At 53.1% G+C, this 20,146-nt stretch overlaps 1 protein-coding gene across 1 annotated transcript in view; it reads left to right on the forward strand.

Annotated features, from left to right (window-relative positions):
- The window catches only part of KCNQ1 (potassium voltage-gated channel, KQT-like subfamily, member 1), a 326,915-nt gene that overhangs the window by 34,201 nt on the left and 272,568 nt on the right, over positions 1–20,146 (forward strand). Inside the window, exon 3 of the mRNA XM_006861032.1 lies at positions 3,656–3,746. Within this exon, the coding sequence (XP_006861094.1) occupies positions 3,656–3,746 (91 nt within the window). The remainder of the gene's footprint in view (positions 1–3,655; positions 3,747–20,146) is intronic.

Raw genomic sequence — 20,146 nt, forward strand, 5'->3', positions numbered from 1 at the left:
CAGGGCCAGAGCTGCGGTCAAGGCTGCCAACGGGAACAAGCAGGCATTGTCCCTGGCCCAGTGCTGTCCTTGACCCAGTGACCGGCGTCCTTTCTGTACCTGACCCTCTCTGCCAGGCTCTGCCCCAGCCTGTTTCCCTGATCCTGGGTGCTTGGGACTGGCTTCTCTCTGGGCCCAGGGTGTAGAGCTGGGGTTTGGGGGTGGCCCTGTGGAGGGTGGTGTCAGCTCCACACTGTGTACCCCAGTCCCTACCATCCTGAGGCTCTGGAGTGAGTGACCAAAAGCAAACCTGTTCTGTGCTTCCCTCAGAAACTGCCACGAACACACAAGTGCACGACACCGTCCACCCTTTGGGAAACACAAGCCACCACTCTCAACATCGAGGGGGTGTCCAGAGCCCCTAGGCTATTGGGGAGAGGGTTTTCCATCGGGGGCAGGTCCGGGCCCTGTCAGCGGCTTCACTGTACCTCCTTAGAGTAACTCGTGGGGAGTCTCCCAGTGGCAGCAGCCCCGTGAGCTGCATGCAGCCATGTCACCATGTCCCCAGCCTCCTGAGCACCCCCTTCACTCGTAGCTGTGTGTCCAGCCACCGTCCAGTCAGCTCTGACTTACGGTGACCGCCATGCAACAGAACTGAATGGTTTAGGGGTCCAGGTCCAAACCAGGGGCTTCCTCTCGCATGCTTGTGGGTGGCTGCTCTTTTCCTAAGACACGTCTCAGAAGGGATGAGGTGCAGAACTCACTCCACCCCGTAGAAAGTTCCTGGTAGCACAGTAGTTAAGCGCTCTGAACCCACCTCTCACCCGGCTAGGTGAAAGATCTGCTGCTCTGCGCTGGTAAGCCCCATGGGGCAGTAATGCTCTGTCACACGGGGTCCCTGTGAATCGGAGCCCGCTCCCTGATGCCCAACAGCACCCGTCCCTCCTCTGGTGGGGTGTCTTTCTTTAACCCTGTGCTCCCTCCCCCATTGCAAACATGCTTCCTGTCACAGGTCTGGGATAGGAATTCCATACAAGTTCTTGATGGGACAAAACTCAGCCCGTAGCAGCCCCTCTCTTCAGGGTAAAGTGGGGAACATGACACTCGTGGGGGATGGATCTTATTTACATAGGGATTCTTAGTCTCTGCGAGGCCCACCCTGCCTGGTCAGCTGAGGAAGGTGGCCGGATGAGGGGGCTGGAAGAGAGTCTTTGGGAACTGGTGTGAGTTCCAGGGAGCAGTGAGGGGCCAGGGTGGGCAGCCTGTGGAAAGGGGGGCAGCCACAGGATCTTGATTGGAGGAGGAGAGCAATAGGGGACATGGAGGAGCATGGGGTTCATCACTGTGGGCAGTGGGCATGGGGACTCCATCACTGTGGGCAGTGGGCACGGGGGCTCCATCACTGTGGGTAGTGGGCATGGCGGCTCCATCACTGTGGGCTGAGTTGAGCTATAGGAAGGCGCTGCAAGATGGATATGGTCCCAGAGTAGGGAGGAGGCTGGGTGGTCTTCTGAGAGCCTCTCCCTTTCCCTTGGGCCCTGGGGCCGGACACAGAGGGCAGGTGTGCACAGGGGCCCCAGCCATGCAGGGCAGTGACAAGACCACAGCCCACACATCCTTTGTCCTTCCTCAGCTAACCACCACAACCCCTGAGGCATTTCAGTTTCCCACCCACACCCCATGTGAGAATAGTATGACCTCCCAGGGTCTTGTGGGGACTTGTGTGACCAGATTGTGGTTGGCCCCTGAACTAGACACACCTCCTCTAGGCACTTCCTGTTTGAGGAAGCACAGAGTCCTCACAAGGTCCTGGGTGGGGACGTTTTTGCAGAAGGTGGCACCTTCCTCCCTGGGGCTCGTCCGAGGTCTCCCCATGTGGATGTTTATTTGACTGGTGGGCACCAACTTCTGGACCCCAGCAAGTAGCTGTGGGGAAACTGAGGCAGGAGGTTGCCAGGGGACTTGCAGGGTGTCTGGAGTCTGAGGCAGGTACCTACCCTGAGCTGGTACCCTCTCTGTTCCTCTTGGCTCAGACATGGCTCTAATCCGTGTGTCTGCAACAAAGACAATCAGTCACACAGGGGATTAGCTCTGGGGCGGGGTCAGGTCAGTCTTCAGGAATAGGGTGTAGGTGGGACCCCTTCCAGAGGCCTGGTGAAGACCCCCCTCTCATGCAGGCTCCTGCCTCGGCCCCTCTGCCTGGAACAACATCTGTGTGGATGGGTCCCTTCAACATGAGATCAGAGGCTTCCTGGAGGTGGGGGGCATTCCTCACTGGGTGCTGATATAGGTGGCTTTCCCAGTGCCCCCTCCTTTGGGAGGGCCAACAGGACTGGATTGCACAGCATTGTGGTCTTTGGAGGGAGGGCAGATTGCACATGCTGCTGTGGGTAGTGTAGGTGGCTGGGGTCAAGGTGGGGCCATGGGACATGGACAAAGTAGGGGAGCTACCTCAGAGTCTACACCCTATAGCCACACTGCAGTATCGGGTTACCCTGTATTTGAGGACTTGCTGTGGAGACATGGGACCCCAGGCTGTCTACTCAATAGCTGCCCTCCCCCCAGGGCAAGGGGGCCTGGGCCATACCAGGGACCCAATTTCCAAGGGAGGGCTGTGGCTTCAGGGACCCCACATCTGGGCTAGGCCCCCCCAAGGGCTCTGTTGTGTTATCCACCCAAGATTCTAGACATCAGAGAAGCCACACACGCTTTTGGTGACCCTCCTGTGCAGGTGTAGAAGTCGAGGTCCCCACCATGGGCAGTGGTATCAGTTGCTTAGTGTGGACCGCAGCTTAGTTGCCACCAAATGCCCTGTCCCTCTGAGCCCCTGGCAGCATTTTGAGCTATGTTAAGATACAGTCCACAGATCATACAAGTCCCATTTGTAGGAAGAATTCAGTGGTGCTGATGACCTGCACAGCTGGGCAGCCACCATTGTCAATGCTAGAACATTTTTACACCAAAAGCAGCCCATGCCCATCAGCCATCACCCATGCTATCCCCTCGTGTCCTGTCTCTGCTTTGCTGATACTGGCATTTCCTGCTATTGTCCTCCATCTGGGGGTACCACGTGTTTAAGATCCATCCACATCATTCGTGGCAAGGCACCAGGATCTCGGCTCACTTTCAGCTGAGTGGTACTCAAGGTCCAAATTGGCTACATTGTATCCGTTGTTCACAGATGGGTACTCACTTCTGGCAATACTTCAAGTTCATACACCTGGGCGGAGGGGATGTGGTTCCACTGGGTCAGGGCCCCTGCCCAGGTCTTGGGCTCTGTGTCTGCGAGTGGACTGTGCTGGACATGAGGGGGCCCATGGTTCTGCTGGGTCAAGGCCCCTGCCTGGGTCTTGGGTTGTGTGTCTGTGAGGGGACCATGCTGAACATTAGGAGGATGTGGTTCTGCTGGGTCAGAGCCCCTGCCCTGGTCTCAGGATGTGTGTCTGTGAGGAGACGGTGCTGGGCATGAGGAGGGACGTGGTTCTGCTGGGCCAGGGCCCCTGCCTGAGTCTCGGGCTGTGTGTCTGCGAGGGGACTGTGCTGGACATGAAGGGAGACGTTCCACTGGGTCAGGGCCCTTGCCTGGGTCTTAAGCCTTGTATCTGCAGGGGCCATGCTGTGCCCTGGGGGGGGGGCAGAGGGAGGACTGGGGTGACCACATGCCCCTGTCTTGCAGCTTCCTCATCGTCCTCGTCTGCCTCATCTTCAGCGTGTTGTCCACCATTGAGCAGTACGTCGCCCTGGCCACAGGGACCCTCTTCTGGATGGTACGTGCAGGCGAGTGGGGGCCGGGGAGTGGGCATGACGTGGGGCTCACGGCTGCCACTGTGGCCTCTCATGAGGGTGGGGCAGTGCTGCCCAGCTTCTCCCCACCTGGGGATGATCCCACTATTCTGTACCATGAACTCCCTGCTGGCTGGAAGCGGGGACTCAAGATATGGGGACCCTTTGCACCCCAGGACCAAGAGGACTGAGGGCAACCTGGAGGGCTTTCTGGTGGAGGTGTTTCTGAGTTGAGCCTCGGACCCTGCTGACCCTGGCTGTGTTATTGCTGGGAGATGGAGCCTGTGGGTGCTCCCAGAATGACCCCCATCTCCTCCCTGGCTTGTGGGTTGTACCATCCTGGTTTAGAGCTAGTGAGGCTGTTGTGAGGCCCGAGTATTACATTGCCCCATCCTGGAGCTGGTGGTCCCAGTCTGTGTGGAAGCCCTTGGGTTCCCTGCCATAAAGCCCTGTCCCACCTCTCCACCCTGCAGCCCTGCTGGACCCCTCACTCTGAGAGGGCTTCGTTTTCCTTGGCACGTTTTAGGCACAATGTCTACATCCTTGGTGACCACTTGTGAGCTTTGGTCTCTATCCACTTTCCTCTCGTAGAAATGTCACACTAGTGGACCATTTCATATTTGTCCCTCTGTGGCTGACTGATCTCAGTTAGCACAGTCTTAAGGCGCCCCCATGTGGTATTTGGACTCCATTTTTCTTCATGGTTATGTAATATTCCACATTGTGGCCGGGCCACCTGGTGTGTGTTCATTCATCTGTGCTGGCCTGTGTCCACTTCCGGCTCCTGTGAACAGTGTAATACAGGTGTCTGCATGAGTCCCCACCTTCAATTCTCGGGTGTAGACAGCAATTCTGTTGAACTTTGCAAAGAATGAGGATAGAGTTTGAAGATTGCATTTCCAACCAACTGGGAGCACCTCAAACACGTTGGGATGGTCTCAAATCTACAGGTCCCACACACTGTGGACCATCCCTCGTGGTCTCCCGGGAGCCCCTCAGGCCAACCATAAAACCACCCCTGCATCTTTGTTCTGGCTGGGACCCCCAGAAGGGCTCTTGAGGAAGCCGTCCACCCAGAGCAGGAAGGAGAAATTGCATCACAGGGAGAAACATTCTGGTGTCTGGAGACAGATGGTGACTGTCTCAGCCACTACAGCCCGGTCCCTCTAGGGTCTGTGGTTCCTGGTTGTAAACAAGTGTCCAGGGGTGCCCCAGACATCCACTACAAACAGAATACCAGAAAGCAGGGGACTTACAAGAACAGAAAGTCATCTCTCTCTCAACTCTGGAAGCTGGGGTCTGAGATCAGGACAGGTGGATTTCTCTGAGGCTCTGAGGGAGACTGTCCCTGCCTCTCTCCTGGGGCTGCGTCTGTAGCCTTCCATGGTATCCTTCCTCTGTCTCCCCAACTCTGTGTCTCTTCCCAGCACGACCTCATGTGACCCTAACTGATCCATCTTTGAAGACCCTCATTATAAACTAGGCTGCCTACACAGATACAGGACAAGGACCCCAGCATGATTTGGGGCCACAGTTTCAGCCAGTACAGCAGGGAGCCAGAGGAAGGTGGATAGCTCCCCTCTCTGTCTCATCCACTCCTATAGACTAAACCCTCCCCTCTCTCTCCCTGCCCCAAGTGCCAGGGGGAAGACGGGTACATCCACACACTGATAATGTTTCAGTTGACCCCCATGTCCTCCTCATTATTATTATTATTTTTTTTTTAAGTTTTCATTGTGAATTGAGTGATCGTTTACATGGGAGAACATGGGTTTTACACTCATCATTTCATTGCAATGATTACAATCCCCTCCGTGTATCATCATTCAATAATATTTGCTTCTATTCATTCCCTCTGGGGGTTTTGTTTGTTTGTTTGCTTTTGGAGGGGGGATGTACACAAAAACACTCAGGACTATATAAGAATTTAAACAATCAAAGGGACTTTCTGCAAGCCTGCTTCCTGGCCGCCAGCCCTCAGTCCCTCTCTTTCCCATGAATCTAGAGTCCTCAGCTGCTCCCTTTCTCCATGTCTCCATCTCTGCCTCCATCTCTGGTGTCGCTGCTTCTCTGGATGCGGTCCCACATTCTGCTCATGCGCTTCTCCCTTGATGGTCCTGGGATCCTCTGTTCCTGGACTGTAAGATTAACTACTCTCCCCTTTTTGTTAACAATCTTTTTTTTTTTTAATTGCAAGGAGGCTAAAAAAAAAAAAGTTATGGAAAAATTGCACTCTTTGCTCCATTTTTCCATGAACTTTTTGAAGCCTCCTCATATGTATGTTGTTAGCTGCCATCAAGTCGTCTCCAACTCATAGCGACCCTGTGCACAACAGAACAAAACACTGCCCGGTCCTGGGCCAGCCTCACAATCGTGGCTACGATTGACCCCGTTTGTTGTTGTCACTGTGTTGGTCCATCTTGTTGGGGGTCTTCCTCTTTTTCGCTGACCATCTGCTGTACCATGCATGATGTCCTTCTCTGGGGACTGGTCCCTCCTGATAATATGTTCCAAGTGTAACAGAATGGTTGCCATTTCATACATTTTTATGTGCATAAGCTTTGCCACTATCCAGTTCCAAGTTTCCCCTGCATCCTCAACAGTTCAATGTCCCTTCTGAAAGACCACTCCTTTCTCCTCTCGGCATAGGGTGGTGCTTTGGGAATGAGCTTTCAGCACTCTGTGTGAGAAAGATGAGACTTTCTGCTCTAAAAAGATTCACTGTCCGGAAACTCCACAGAGTTGCTATGAGTTAGAATCCACTCGCCAGCAGTGGGTTAGGGTTACAGCGTCAGTTTCGTGACCTTGATTGGATCCTTCGAGTGGTATAGATTTTCTTATCCCCCCACTCCCACCCTATTTCCATAAACTCACTGCCCACTAAGGTTCCCATCTCATCTTGTGAGTTGCTGTGGTCAATGTGATCCCATGCAGTTAGGTCTTAAAAAAAGGAGGCGGGTGTTTGAAGGAGATGTGGTTGTTGTTGTGAAGTGCTATCGAGTCGGTTCTGACCCATAGCGACCCTGTGTAGGGTTTCCGAGGAGCAGCTGGTAAACTCACACTGCCGACCTTGCAGCTCAAATGGATTTGCAGTCTGGCTCATTAACCCGCAGCACCACAAGATACTCTTTACTAAATAAACAAAAATATTGTTGGGTTTAAAGATGACTTCCGGTGATATTCTGAAAGTCTGTATTCCATGAACATTTGGAAGTCTGTTCTGCATATCCCACCCCCCCCCACCCCCCGCCCTTTGGACCAGAGGGATAATGTCTGTGCAGTATGGTGGTTTCCGGACTAAGATGGTGGTACCTGTTCATTGGAGGGTCTGTGGCCTCGAAGGAGACTTCAGACCTTTTGACTAAGTTGTTTCCTAATGACAATGCTAATAATAGTGTTGTGTTCTACACAGATGGGGTCTTCTATCTATTTTCTGGAATTGTTGGCGTCTGTGGCGTCTTTGAGCCCCCAGCCTTTACTACACCTGGCTGCTAGAGTGTGTTCTCAGTTCCTTGAGGTCCCAGCTTTGGGGTCACCATGGTCTGGGGTGGCTCTGGGCCTTGGTGGTGGACCAGTGTCTTAGCGTGTCTGAGGTGGTGCTGGGCTGACTGACAGGACGTCCTTTTCCGTATCACTATGACATGTTGTTTCGTTCTGCTGTGCATGGGGTCGCTATGAGTCAGTTCCGACTCGATGTCACCTAACAACAACAACATGACATGTGAAGGGACATGTGGGGCAGCATTTTGTCAGGTGTCCCTCCTGCCATCGTGCTGGTCCTCTGCTCCAGCCACTGTCTGGCTCTGTGTCGAACAGGAGCTGACCCATCCAGTAGAACAGCCTGCACACAGCCCAGCCTCCAAGTTCCTTTTCCTATGTGACCTGACAGGTGGGGTCACCCTGGTGTGTCCATGCTGAGTGGACGGGCTTACTTAACACAACAGCCTGATGCCTGCAGACTTTGACCCATCCAGCTTCCTGACCTGGCCCGCTCAGGACTGGTCAGGGTGTCCACCCTCCCCAGCTGGTTCCCTTGCCCTGTCCGAGCTTGCTGTCTTAGATGCTGCTGGTACTGAGATGTAGCCATCCACACCCACCATCTCCTCCCAACGGTCATGCCTCTCCTCACCCACATCCCTCTGCCCCCTGCCCCCCATCTCTCCAATCCTGTCTTCCCCCATCTCCCAATCTCCCCTTATCGCATCTCCCTGTCCCCACCCTCATCATCCCTGCATCCTTCTCTGGCCAACATCTTCCGGGCTTGGGCGCCACCTGGTGGTTGTTCTGTGTCACAATGCCCAGCTGAGTCTCCTGGAAGATGGCTCAGGGATGCCTTGCCTCTGTCCTTAACCCTCAGAAGAGGAAAGGAGTATATATACTGGCGCTGCCCCTGCCTCCCTCCAAACTGGGCTACCTGAGCAGCCCCCTATTTGGGGAACTGACCTCAGAAGCTTACAGAATCTCAAGCCGGGAGCCCCTCCCTGTACTCCCCACACCCACAACAGAAGTGTCTCCCCTCTTTCTCTTTCTCAGGCTGATACAGGTACCCCCACTCCCTTCACCATCAACAACACATCCCCCCTTAGGGCAGCCAGCCTTCCCACTTCAGGCTGTTCCCCGTACCACCACCAGAGGGCACACCATGCTCACAAATAGAATGACCAGACTCCTTGGCTGGGGTAAACCTCGCTCTGTTCTTACCAGCAACCCCAGGATCGCTGCATGGACCTGAACCCACATACCATGCTGTGTCTCTGCTCCTGAAGGCCTGGTCACACACTGCCCACACCCCTGGCAGCCCCTTCGGTGTCTGCCTCACTGACCTCCAGCTCGGAGCCCATCTTCTTGAGTGGTCTGGCAGTGAGGACCTTCACTGGGGGTCTTCTTCACTGGGGTCCCGGCCATGCTCACCCCACTGCCCAGCCTTGTGGTGGTTCAGGGAGTGGTGACTCCTCCTTCCAGCCCTTGGTGCCCAGAATTGCTTGTGAACCTTGTGTGAACACCTCCTTCCCCACCAAACTCTGTAGATCTGGGAAGGGCCGACCCGTGTGCATGTGGGCCAAGGTTCTGACCCATCTCCTAGCTCTCTGGCTGTGCTCAGCCTGACCCCTTCATTGAGGCCTGTGAAGTTGACCGTGTCCTGTCCAGGTGCCACTTTTGGGGGCCCCGCGTGCTCTCCCTACACCTCATCAGTCTGAGAGGCATGGAGGGGTGTTGATGTGCTTTTGGGCCGGTCCCTGGGCAAGTTGGTGTTCAGGTGAGGTAGTTAGGGAAGGGGGATACCACCAGGTCAAAGGGAACCAGTGCGGGTGCTCGGAAGATAAACTGGGACCCCTTCTGGAGCCTCAAGACAGGGCTGTGTGTGGGCACGGCATATGGACTCGGAGCCCAGGGCAGAGGCAGGAATCTGGGGAGGCTTTCTGGGGGAGGTGATGTTATGGCTGGTCCAAATGGCCGCTCATGGGGTGGGGTGGGTGTTCACGCCAGGGTAAGCAGAGGCCTGCGGGGAAGGGGGTTGAAGAAACAGAAGGTGTTTGTAGCTACCCGAGCCTGCATTGGAGGCTGTCGGACCAATCTGGCCACCAGGTGGTGCTGTTGAGGAGTGGGCTCTGGCTCAAGCTGCTGAGGAGGCAGAGGGGCTGGGTGGGTGGGTGCAGAGGGGGCCCGGGGAGCAAAGAGGCCAGGGGTGGGTGGGAACAGAGGAGGCCAAGGACGAGGGGGTGGGCCAGGGGCCAGGGTGGAGGTAGAGGGGCCAGGAAGGGGGCCAGGGGCCCTGGGGGGCCAGAGTGGGGGCGCGGCTCCAGCTAGGAGGCTTTAGTGGCAGAGTTGGGTCCTCGACCTTCAGCCCTTGAACCCACATTTCCTGCACAGTCGCTAGGCATAGACAGTGCCAAAAAGCTGTTATCTTGCGGGGCCCCAGGAGCGCCGGGCAGCCTCCAGAAGGATTAGGTATTGTGCTGAACCAGAGGATCTGGAGGGGTCTGGAAAAGCCATCTCTGGAGAAGCTCATTCCAGCTGTGGGGTCCTTCCCAGGACTGGGGGGGGGCACACGGGAAACCTGCTGGGCACAGGGAACTGCTTGTGGCTGCCGAGGAGGGGACCCCTGCTCGAGTTACAGGCATCTCTGCACACAGCCCCCAAATTCAGAGAGAGAGTGTGTGTGTGTGTGAGAGAGAGAGAGAGAGAGAGAACATGCCTTTGTGTGTTTGTGCATGTATGTATCTGTGCATGTGTGTTTTTGATGTGTGTGTGTGAGAGAGAGAGAGAATGTGTCTACGTGTGTGTCTCTGTGTCTTTACCCGTGTGTGTTGTCTCTTTGTGTGTGAGAATGTGTCTGCGTGTGTGTGCCTCTGTGTCTGTCTGTGTCTCTGATGGGTTCATGTCTCTGTGTGTGTGTGTACACATGTGTGTTGTCTCTGTGTGTGAGAATGTGTGTGTGTGTGTGTGTGTGTGTGTCTGTGTCTGTCTATCTCTGTATGGGTTCATGTCTGTCTGTGTGTGTGTGTGTGTATACATGTGTGTGTTGTCTCTGTGAGAATGTGTCTACGTGTTATGTCTTTGTGTCTCTCTGTCTGTGTCTCAGTATTAATTCATGTTTGCGTGTGTGTCTGTGTGTGCCTGTTTGTATGTGTGTATCTGTACACGTGTCTGTGTGTCTGTATGCAGAGTGCTTGCCTGTTTCTCTGTGTACACGTGTGTGCGCATGTGAGCAAGTTTTCGGCCTGGTCCCCTCAGGGCCTGCTGCTGGCAGAGACCCCCTCCCCCTCTCAGCAGCAGTAAGTTTGCCCCAGCCCAGGTGAGGGGCTGTTTTTTGTCTCCCAAATCCCAGCTTTTCCATTCCACCCAGAGAGCGCCTCACACGTGTGTTCAGATGGGGCTCCGGGCCTCCGGGGAGCAGGCCAGGAAGGGGTGCCCCGGGGCCTGAGAGCCTGCGGTGAGGCCGGAGGCCTGGGGGATGAGGTCATCTCGGCCGCCTCCCCTCATGGCCGGCAGCCACCCAGCCCCCCGCCAGCTGCGTCTTCTGCTGTCTTCTGCTGCTGAGTGAGGCTTCTGTTCTTTGTGCCTCAGTTTCCTAGCTGTGAAAGGAGACCCTGAGACATTGTGAATCACACAGAAGTGCTGTGGGGCTGCCTCAGCCCTCAGTGGCCCCCTCTTCTGTGGGACAATGTGCCGCTCTGGCCCAGCTCCTCCAACAGTGCTGCAACTGCCCTGCCTCCATGGCTGCATGCCCCCCACAGGCTCCTGGGTGTTTGTGATCTTGTCCAGTAGGAGGAGGCATGATGGTGTTCCCTCATTGCTGCCCACAGTCGGGGGACCAGGGATGACCCAGGTTTTCCATCAACAAATCCAAAGGTCTTCAGGTTTCTGTTAATACCTCCTGCTTGGGAGTCCCTCTATTCTAGTTTACACTGCTCAGCCTGGGGAACTCCTATGCATCCTACAAAGCCCATTGTGGCAATCCCTCCACTTGAGTGCTCCCCACAGCCACACTGTCTGTCCCTGGTTCTGGGGTTCCCACCTGTAGACCATGATCATGTTCATCTCTGTGTCCCTGGCACACGGAGCTGTCAGCTAGGAAAGATGGTGTCCTGGGCCAGCCTTCTCCAACACTGATCTCCCTGGTTCAGTGGTAGCTGTATGCATTCTTCCAGAATGTGCCAGCTCAGATACTGTGGGCTCGAGGAGTGACTTGCACTCTGCATGTGCCTCCCACCAGGAGACTGACCACGTCCTCTCTGGGCACCGGGCAGTCCCTGCCGCAGTGATTGGCCCTGACATACTAGAGCTTTGTGTGTGTCGAGGTGGCCCCCTCAGCTCCTTGGGACATGTCTTTGTGTCTCTGCTGCTGTTGGTGACGTGGAGGTGATTGGGTTTAGGACCCTCCCTGTGCTGATCTGGCCTGGTGAATGCATGGGAACACACCCACAAGCCCAGGGGCCAGGAGAGCACTATGATTTCAAATGAGCAGCGTCGTCTTAACAACTGAACCAGGAGCTTCACCCAAGCACGAGACCACCACCCGCCTGCCTTCTGACTCATTTTCTCTACCGCAGACTTGGTCCACATAGGTGGCATATGTATACAAGGGTGTTTCAAAAAGTTCGTGGAAAAAAAAGAACGGAATTTCCCAATCAACTTGTTGAAGCCTTCCCTCCCCCCCCCCCCCCGCAGATATACATACATGTATGTGTGCTGTTGGCGTTGATTTGGCTGCAGTGTATGGTGACCCCAAAATACAGAAGGAGGAAGCTCCGCCCGGTCGGTCCCACACCACCTTCGTCCCCACTGGTGGGCTCGAATCTGTGGACATTTGGTGTCATCCACCCTGGGGTTTAGCCTCCGGCGCTGCATCAGGCAGAGTGCTGCTGGGGTCTCTGTAGGGTTTCTGTTTGCTGGGTTTGAGACGTCGATCACCAGGTCTTTCTTCCTAGTCTTATTCTGGAAGCTCCACTGAAACCTGTGCACCCTGAGTGAGCCTGCTGGGATTTGAAACCTCAGTGGCATAGCTTTCAACATCACAGCAACACACAACCCACCATGGTACACAACACACTGACAGACGGGGCAGAATGGCTCGACAGCTGGCTGGCCCTCTTCCATGTTTCCTGAGCCTTTTTTAGCATGAGTTGGGGATACCACACCCCCTTTCCCTAACATGCCGTGGGTGTCTCCTGCACTGAGGACCCTCGTGTCCCATTAGCTGGCTCTGTGGTGATGTGAGTGGAGCTGGCAGGCTGCCCAGGTCTGCACTGGGCCAGGCTGGGTTCAGCCCGGTGTCCCCTGGGACTCTGGGCCTTGGTGACTTCTGGACAGTCCCCTGGTACCTTCTTAACCCCCAGTGCCCTGCTTGTGAAGAGGCCAAAATTGGGGGGTGGCTGGGGGACCCAGCTCCCTATCCAGGAGACACCTGGGAAGCTAGAGGAGCCTGCATGCTCACCAGGCCACGTGGACTCCTGGCTCAGGGATGTGTACATGGGCATGCATGTGTGTGCAGCTCACATATGTGGTGGGTGAGGTCATGTGTGGCTATGAGTGATGGTGTGTGCATGTGGCTCATGCACATGTGTGAGGTGTCTGTGTGTGTGTGTGAGGTGTGTATGTCTGTGTATGGTTATGTGAGCATGTATGTGAGGTGTGTGTATGTGTGGTGTGCATGTGTGTATGTCTGTATGGTTATGTGAGCATGTGTGGGAGGTATATGTGTATGTGAGAGGTGTGTATGTGTGTGAGGTTGTGTGCATGTGTGTACACTTATGTGGTTATGTGAGCACATGTGGGAGGAGTTTACGTGCATGTGAGAAGTCTGTGTGTATGTGAGGTTTCATGTGTGCACATCTGTGTGCATCTGTGGGAGGTGTGTACGTGTGTGTGAGGTCTGTGTCCATGTGTGTACGTCTGTGTGGTTATATATGTGTGGGACGTGTGTGTGCATGTGTGAGGTCTGTGTACATGTGTGTAGGTCTGTGTGGTTATATATGTGTGGGATGTGTGTACGTGTATGGGAGGTCGGTGTACATGTGTGTACGTCTGTGTGTGGCTATGCATTGTGGGAGGTGTGTACATGTGTGTGAGGTTGTTTGCATGTGTGTACATCTGTGTGTAGTTATGTGAGTATGTGTCAGAGATGTATACATGTGTGTGAGAGGTTCTGTGTGTGTAAGGTTTCATATGTGCATGTGTGTATGTGTGTGGTTATATATGTGTGGGAGGTTGTGTGCATGTGTGTACGTCTGTGTGTGGTTATGTGTGTGTATGTGTGGAAGGTGTGTACGCCTGTGTACGTCTGTGTGTGGCTATGCATGTGTGGGAGGTGTGTACATATGTGTGAAGTGTGCATGTGTGTACATATGTGTGTGGTTATGTGTGCATGTGTGTGAGGTATGTACGTGTGTGTGAGGTTGTATGCATGTGTGTATGTCTGTGTGTGGTTATGTGAGTGTGTGTGTGTGTGTAGTGTGCACAGATGTGTAAAAAGTTGTGTGTGTGTGTTTTGTTGAGGCACATGTGTGAGGTCATGTGAGGGAGGGTGTGTGTGTGTGGTTTCTGGACCCTCCCTCAGGTGCCGTGGGGTTTCTGGGTGGTCTCCCCCACCCCTTCTCCTCTTTCCTCGGCTCAGACATTGTGCTGACTCAGACCCAGGTGGGTGTCCAGAGAAGAGGCTGAGTTGGGGGTGAGCCGTGGGCACCTGTGTGGCAGGCTTGCTGGATCTCCTTCTGGGTTGGCAGGAAAGGCCTCACCAGAGATACTGGCCTCTGCTCAGTAGGGCCGGGGGCCACTTTGTCCTCCAAGTGCTCCCCACCCCCAGCTCCCTGGTCCACTCTGCTGTCCTGGCTACACAATGATCTTCCCTGAAGCCCAGGACAAAAGTCAGCCCCAGGCTGGCTGGAGGGCTGCTCCATTTGAGATTTGTTGGGATTAGAGGGAGGCGACCACAGGGACAGGTGTCCCCTTTATACTGGGCCCTGAGGGCCAGAGAGCCGCCCATCGTTAAGTGCCTGTTCCGCGGGGGTCTCCATTTCAGGGGAACTGAGGGGGCCGGGTTTACATCTGACCCTGGCCAGCTGGAAAGCCTTGTTTTCACTGGCAGGGGAACAGCTGACATTACAGGATGGGGCTCTGGGGGCGGGGGTCGTCGCCAGGGGATGAGAGGATGAGCCCCCAGCCCTTGGTGTGTGGAGTGTGGGGTCTGCCAGCTGCTGCCACCCGCTGCCCGCCACTGAGGGGCTCTAGTAGAGTCATTGCCCCGCTGCATTCAGAGGGTGGGGAGATGCTGTCTCTGCCCCCGGAGGCCCCGGCTGCGCGGCATTAACGGGCTGCTTTGTCCAACCTCCCGGCAGGAGAGGGGGCCTCGGCACACACCTGGGCTGGCCCCGCCTCCTCATGCCCACTAGAGGCCTGAGCCCTACAGCCTCTTCCCCACAACTTTCTGTATCCTGGGATACAAATGTGCAGTGCCTGGGGTACCATGGCAGGGATGGGGGTCTCAGATATGTGGAGTGGCTGAGAACGGGGCGCTCGAAGTCTCACTGTCATTGCCTGTGTGTGGAGGGCTGGGCACATGGGGTCCCTCGGCTGGCACATGTGGGGGTGAAGTTCCTCTGCCTCCAGTAGCACCCCCAAAGGCAGCCCCCCACATCTAACTGTGCCTGTGAGGTGGTCTTGTTAGTTCCTTGTGGACACACAATTGGGGGGGGGGCCTGCCTGCCTCCTCCTCAACCCCCATTGTAGCAGTGTGAGCATGCAGAGTGGTGGAAAGCCACTTTGGGCTTGCTGCTGGCCAAAGTGAGTCTTGAGGGTTTCCTCAGGGGCCCCATTGGCTCCAGGTGGAGGTGGGGGAAGAGTGAGCACCCCATAAATGCCAGTGGGCCCTGCAGGTTCTCCCAGCCCCCAGCAAGGTCAGGATCAAGGGAATACCACCCACAAAAACATGGCCCATGGGGCTGCCTCCTGGGCGGGGCCAAGGACCACAGACCCCTCAAGGCCACACAGACCCGTGGATGGTGCAATATCTGGTGGTCAGGGAGCCCTCTGACCACTGGTCGGCGGAGCTGCCAACAGACATGGCCACAGTCAAGGTCCCCAAAGCAGAAGGTTGGAGATACTTATCCTTGTCTGATCTGATGGAGAGACAAGCGTGGGCACCCATGTGCACAAACACACACTGCCTTTGGTCATGGACACATGCTCACATGCTTGGACATGCCAACAACCAGACATACATGTGGACACACGCAGGCATATACACATGGACAGTCAGACGTACACCGGCTTGGGCAGGCTCACACATGAACAGCCACATGCCAGGCACCCATGATCTCACTTGGGACCCACCGGCCTGTGGAGGCACCCAGTCACACACACACAGAGTCAGATCTGCAGATGCCGGCACACATATCCACATACACATGGTTAGATCTGCACATGCTGGCACATATATCCACACAAACATGCTATCAGATCTGCATATGCTGGCACACATATACACACACGGTTAGATCTGCACATGCTGGCACGTATATCCACACATGTACACAGACCTGCACATGCGGGCACACATGCACACGCTTGGACACATGTACCCGTGTGTCCACACACAAGCCCGCCTGAAGCCTGCACACACTGTAGGCACCCTCGGCACACGTGCACACATGCTCAGGAGTGCACATGTGCACAGAGGCATGCTCGGCCTTGGAGTTTGGGCTGGCGGGGAGCAGGGCCCCCGGGGGGCCGCATTCCCGTGCACACTTAATCCAGTTGCTGTCAGCCTGGGAAGGCCGGACGAGAACAAAATGCCAAGTGTGGGTAAACCAGCTCGGCCCCTCCCCACAGGCCCCCTCCTGGCTGGCCGCGATCTGGTCAGTGTCCAAGTGGGGGTGCCGGGAAGAATGTGGGCATTGAGAAAGGGGGCGGGGGGCTGGGGCTAGGCAGCCAGCTTCGGTGGTTTCTCAGGGGGCCTGGCTCCCTGGCCTTTCCCTGCGTCCAGAGGGAAGGGCCAGCCGTGGTGGCTGCTGTCTTTGGCGGTGGGACTCAGCTAAGGTCTGTCTGGGAGTCATTTCTCAGCATGGGAGACCGGGGTATGCCACCAAAGTTATGGATGAATGACAAACCCATCCTAACTGGCTCTTGAGGGGCTCTGAGCTGGGTGCCTCTCAACTTTAGCCCCTCCAACTCCCTGTTGCCTAAGGTCTGTGGCTTCATCTCAGGTCCAGGTGGTCTTTTAAAGTGGACATCTATAAGTCAGGGTAGAATTCGGGCTGTGGAGAAAATGGTCTCTAACTCCAGGTGGGGTTTAAGAATTTCCAGCCCCCACCCTGCCATGTTCAGAGATCTGACTGGAAGCCAAAGACCATGCCCAGCTCTAGTGCCGTGTGACTGGAGGTGGCGGGGGGGGGGGGCGCACCAACTTGATGGAACTTGTGTGATGGAATCGTACACATCTCTCCTGCCAGCCTAGTGCCTGTGAGACCTGTCTGATCGTCCCGAGTACCCTTGCATTAAACCCGAGAGGAGTCACTGTGTTACGTCATGTCTTTTGCTTTTTTCTTGTTGTGAATTGGGTGAAGGCTTCCAGAGCAGAGTGCTTTTCCATTCTACGGTTCACAGGCCGTTTGATTCATCTCTTGATGCCCATTGCCACCATGTAACATCACAGATTCCATCTCCTCCCTGTGGTTTACCTTGCCTTTCGTAATGCCCCTGGACTGTGTTCTGGGGTCAAGGTTACTCTTCTGATCTCAGATCGCTGATTAGTCTTATTGTCCCCTACGTTTAGTGCCTTTGAGTCGGTTCTGATTCATAGCAACCCTGTGTAAGGTTTCCAAAGCAGCAGCTGGTGGGTTTGAACCGCCAACCTAAAGGTTCTGTCTATTTCTTGGTTGTAAGTTGAGACATGAGAATGAGTTCCATTCCAGACCTGAAAGGTGTCCAAAGGCCACAGTTTTCGAAGTTCCTCCAGTTTCTGTGAGATTAGTAAGCCTGACCTCTTAAAAAAAAAAAAAAAGATTATTATTTTTTTTGATGACTTTGAGTTTTCTTCCATGTTTTTGTCCTGCTTTCTCCAGGACCCTTCAAGAGTGGTTTCTACCGTCTCTCTACTCCATTATCTTCTGGTGGACGTTGGTGCTGTTTCCAGATTGAGCTTCTGACAAATGAAGCTGCAGTGAACATTTGTGTGGCCGTCTCTGCGTGGGAGTGTGCTCAGAGTTCTTTTGGGTCAATAACCAGGTGTGGAATGGCTGAGTTTAACTATTTGAGAAACTGCCTAGTGGTCTCCCTAAGAACCTGTCACAATTCCACCAGCAGCCTGAAGGAGCTCACTTGGTAAGGCCAGCCAAACTTTAAGGTTTTAGTCAAACTCATGGTGTGACACATTGACCTTGTTTGGGTTTGGTTGCGCATTTCTCTCATGACCAATGATGATGAATCTCTCTTCCGTGTGCCAAGCTGCCATCCATAGAAAACTGAAGCTTCAACCCATTTCTAAGTTGGGGTGTTTGGTGTCTTATTATTGAGTGTTTTTTGGGGATCACAGTGGATCCATAGGATAAACACAGGACTGTGAACCACAAGGCCTGGGCTTTGAGCCTGCTTTCTGCCCCTGCAAAGATTTAAAAAGCCTTGGAAACCCTATACAGGGTCGCTATGAATTGGCACCAACTTGACAACACTGTTAAGCGACAATCATTCTAAAGAATGTTCCAGATACGTTTCTACGTGTTAGCAAGTATTTCTTCTAGTCTCTGGAGTTCCTTTTCATTAATCTTAACACTGTCTTTGAAAGACCAAAAGTGTGCAATGATGATGTCAAACTTGCTGCGTTTTTCTTCTTTTTCTATGCTTTGCAAGTTTTAAGAACTGTTTACCTCACCCAAGGCTACTAAGATTTTCTTTCACTTCCTTCTAATAAGTATACAGCTCCAATGTTTGCATTGGAGTCTTGGTGTTGCAATGTAGGGTAAGCACTGGGCTGCCAACTGCAAGGTTGGAGGTTCAAACCCACCAGCTGCTCCTTAGAAACCCTGTCCAGGGTTTCTATGAGTTGTAACCTATGCAACAGCACTTAACAACAGTCTGAGTCCTGTGTAAGGCATACTGCCTTGGCTACTATAACTTTGTAGTATGTTTTGAAATAAGGCCTGATCATTTCTTTATGCAGGTTCTTCACATTCCCATGAAAATTTTAAAATCAGCGTGCCCAGTTTACCAAGAAATCTGGTGGGATTTTGTTAGGGATTGCACTGAACATAGAAATCATTTTGGGTAGAATACGTATCTTAGCAACATAGATTCTTCCTCTCTGTTTTCTTATTTCTATCTATTTAAATTATTTAAGAAATATTTGTGTAGTTTTCAACGTATAGATCTCGTTCATCTCCGATTTTTGGTGTTATTGTCAATGTTAGTCTATGAATTCCAATTTCTAACCATTTATTGCTGGTATTTTGAACTACAGTGGATTTTGGTGTGTTGAGTGTATGGCTTGCGACTTTGCTAAACGTATATTTTTTGGGTGTGTGTGTAAATGGATTCCCTAGCTTTTCCACCTTCATGATTATATCGTGTCTATGAATATAGTTTACTTCTTATTTTCCAGTATTATTCCTTTTTATTTATCTACCTTTTGCCTGTGTGGACTGGGTAGAACCTCCAGACACACTGTTTAATAGAATTGGGGGAAGAGAGGCTTTGCCTTGTTCCCAGCCTATGAAGTGAGGTATGGGCTATAGCGTTCCCATGATGCCCAGTACCAGGTCAAGGAGGTTCTCTCTGGTCCTAATGCTAAGAGTTTCATTCATGAATCTTGAATTTTGTCAAATGCTCTTTCCACTGACATTTAAGATGGTCACATGGCTTTCCTTTTTTCATCTGTTAATTGGATGGATTGCACTGATTGATTTTCAACTGTGAAACTAGCCTTACATTCTTGCATCAACCCCACTTGTTCTTGTTTTTATAGTTAGGGGACATCAGGTCAGCACCGACTCATAGCAACCTTAGGCACAGCAGAATGAAACACTGCCCAATCCTGGGCCAACCTCACTACTGTTGCCACTTGGCCAATCCATCTCGTGGGGTTCTTCCTTTTTCTCTGACCCTCTACCTTACCAAACATGATATCTTTCTCCAGTGAATGGTCATTCCAGACAACATGTCCAAAGTATGAGAGATGAATTTGGCCATCCTGGCTTCCAAGGAGCACTCTGGCTGCACTTCTTCCAACACAGATCTGTTGGTTCTATGGGCAGCCCATGGCACTTTCAATATTCTCCTCCAACACCATAACTCAAAAGCATCAATTCTTCTACGGTCTTCCTTATTCACTGTCCAGCTTTCGCATGCATATGAGGTGATTGGGAAAACCCCACTTGGTCATGTTATATTAACCTTTTTATAGGTTGTGGAAATATTTTCCAATTTCCTTTTTGATTTCTTCTTTGATGCATGGGTTATTTAAAAGGGGGGCTACTTGCTTTCCAAATACATGAGGATTTTCCCAGAAAAATTTCTGTTACTGATTCAGAATTTTTGCATCTGTCTGTGCAGAGGGTTATTGCTCTATATAGTTTTCCTGTAATGTCTTTGGTTTTGGTATAAGTGTAATGTTGACAACATCAGTGATTTAGGGAGTCTTTTCTCCTTTTCATTTTTTTCCTGGAAGAAATTGTGCATAATTGGTATTATATTTGGTGGAATTCTCCAGTAAAGCTGTCTAGACCTTACTTTTTCTTTGTTGTTGCTGATAAGTGCCAGCCATCTAGTCGGTTCCAACCCACAGTACTGCATGATCCACAGAGCAAAACACTGCCTGTTCCCAATTGTTGTCATGCTTGAGCCCATTACTGCTGCCATTGCTCCAGTCCATCTCACTGGGGGGGGGGGGGGG

The sequence above is a fragment of the Chrysochloris asiatica genome, unplaced genomic scaffold (assembly GCF_000296735.1).
Source record: "Chrysochloris asiatica unplaced genomic scaffold, ChrAsi1.0 scaffold00040, whole genome shotgun sequence".
Lineage (NCBI taxonomy): Eukaryota > Metazoa > Chordata > Mammalia > Afrosoricida > Chrysochloridae > Chrysochloris > Chrysochloris asiatica.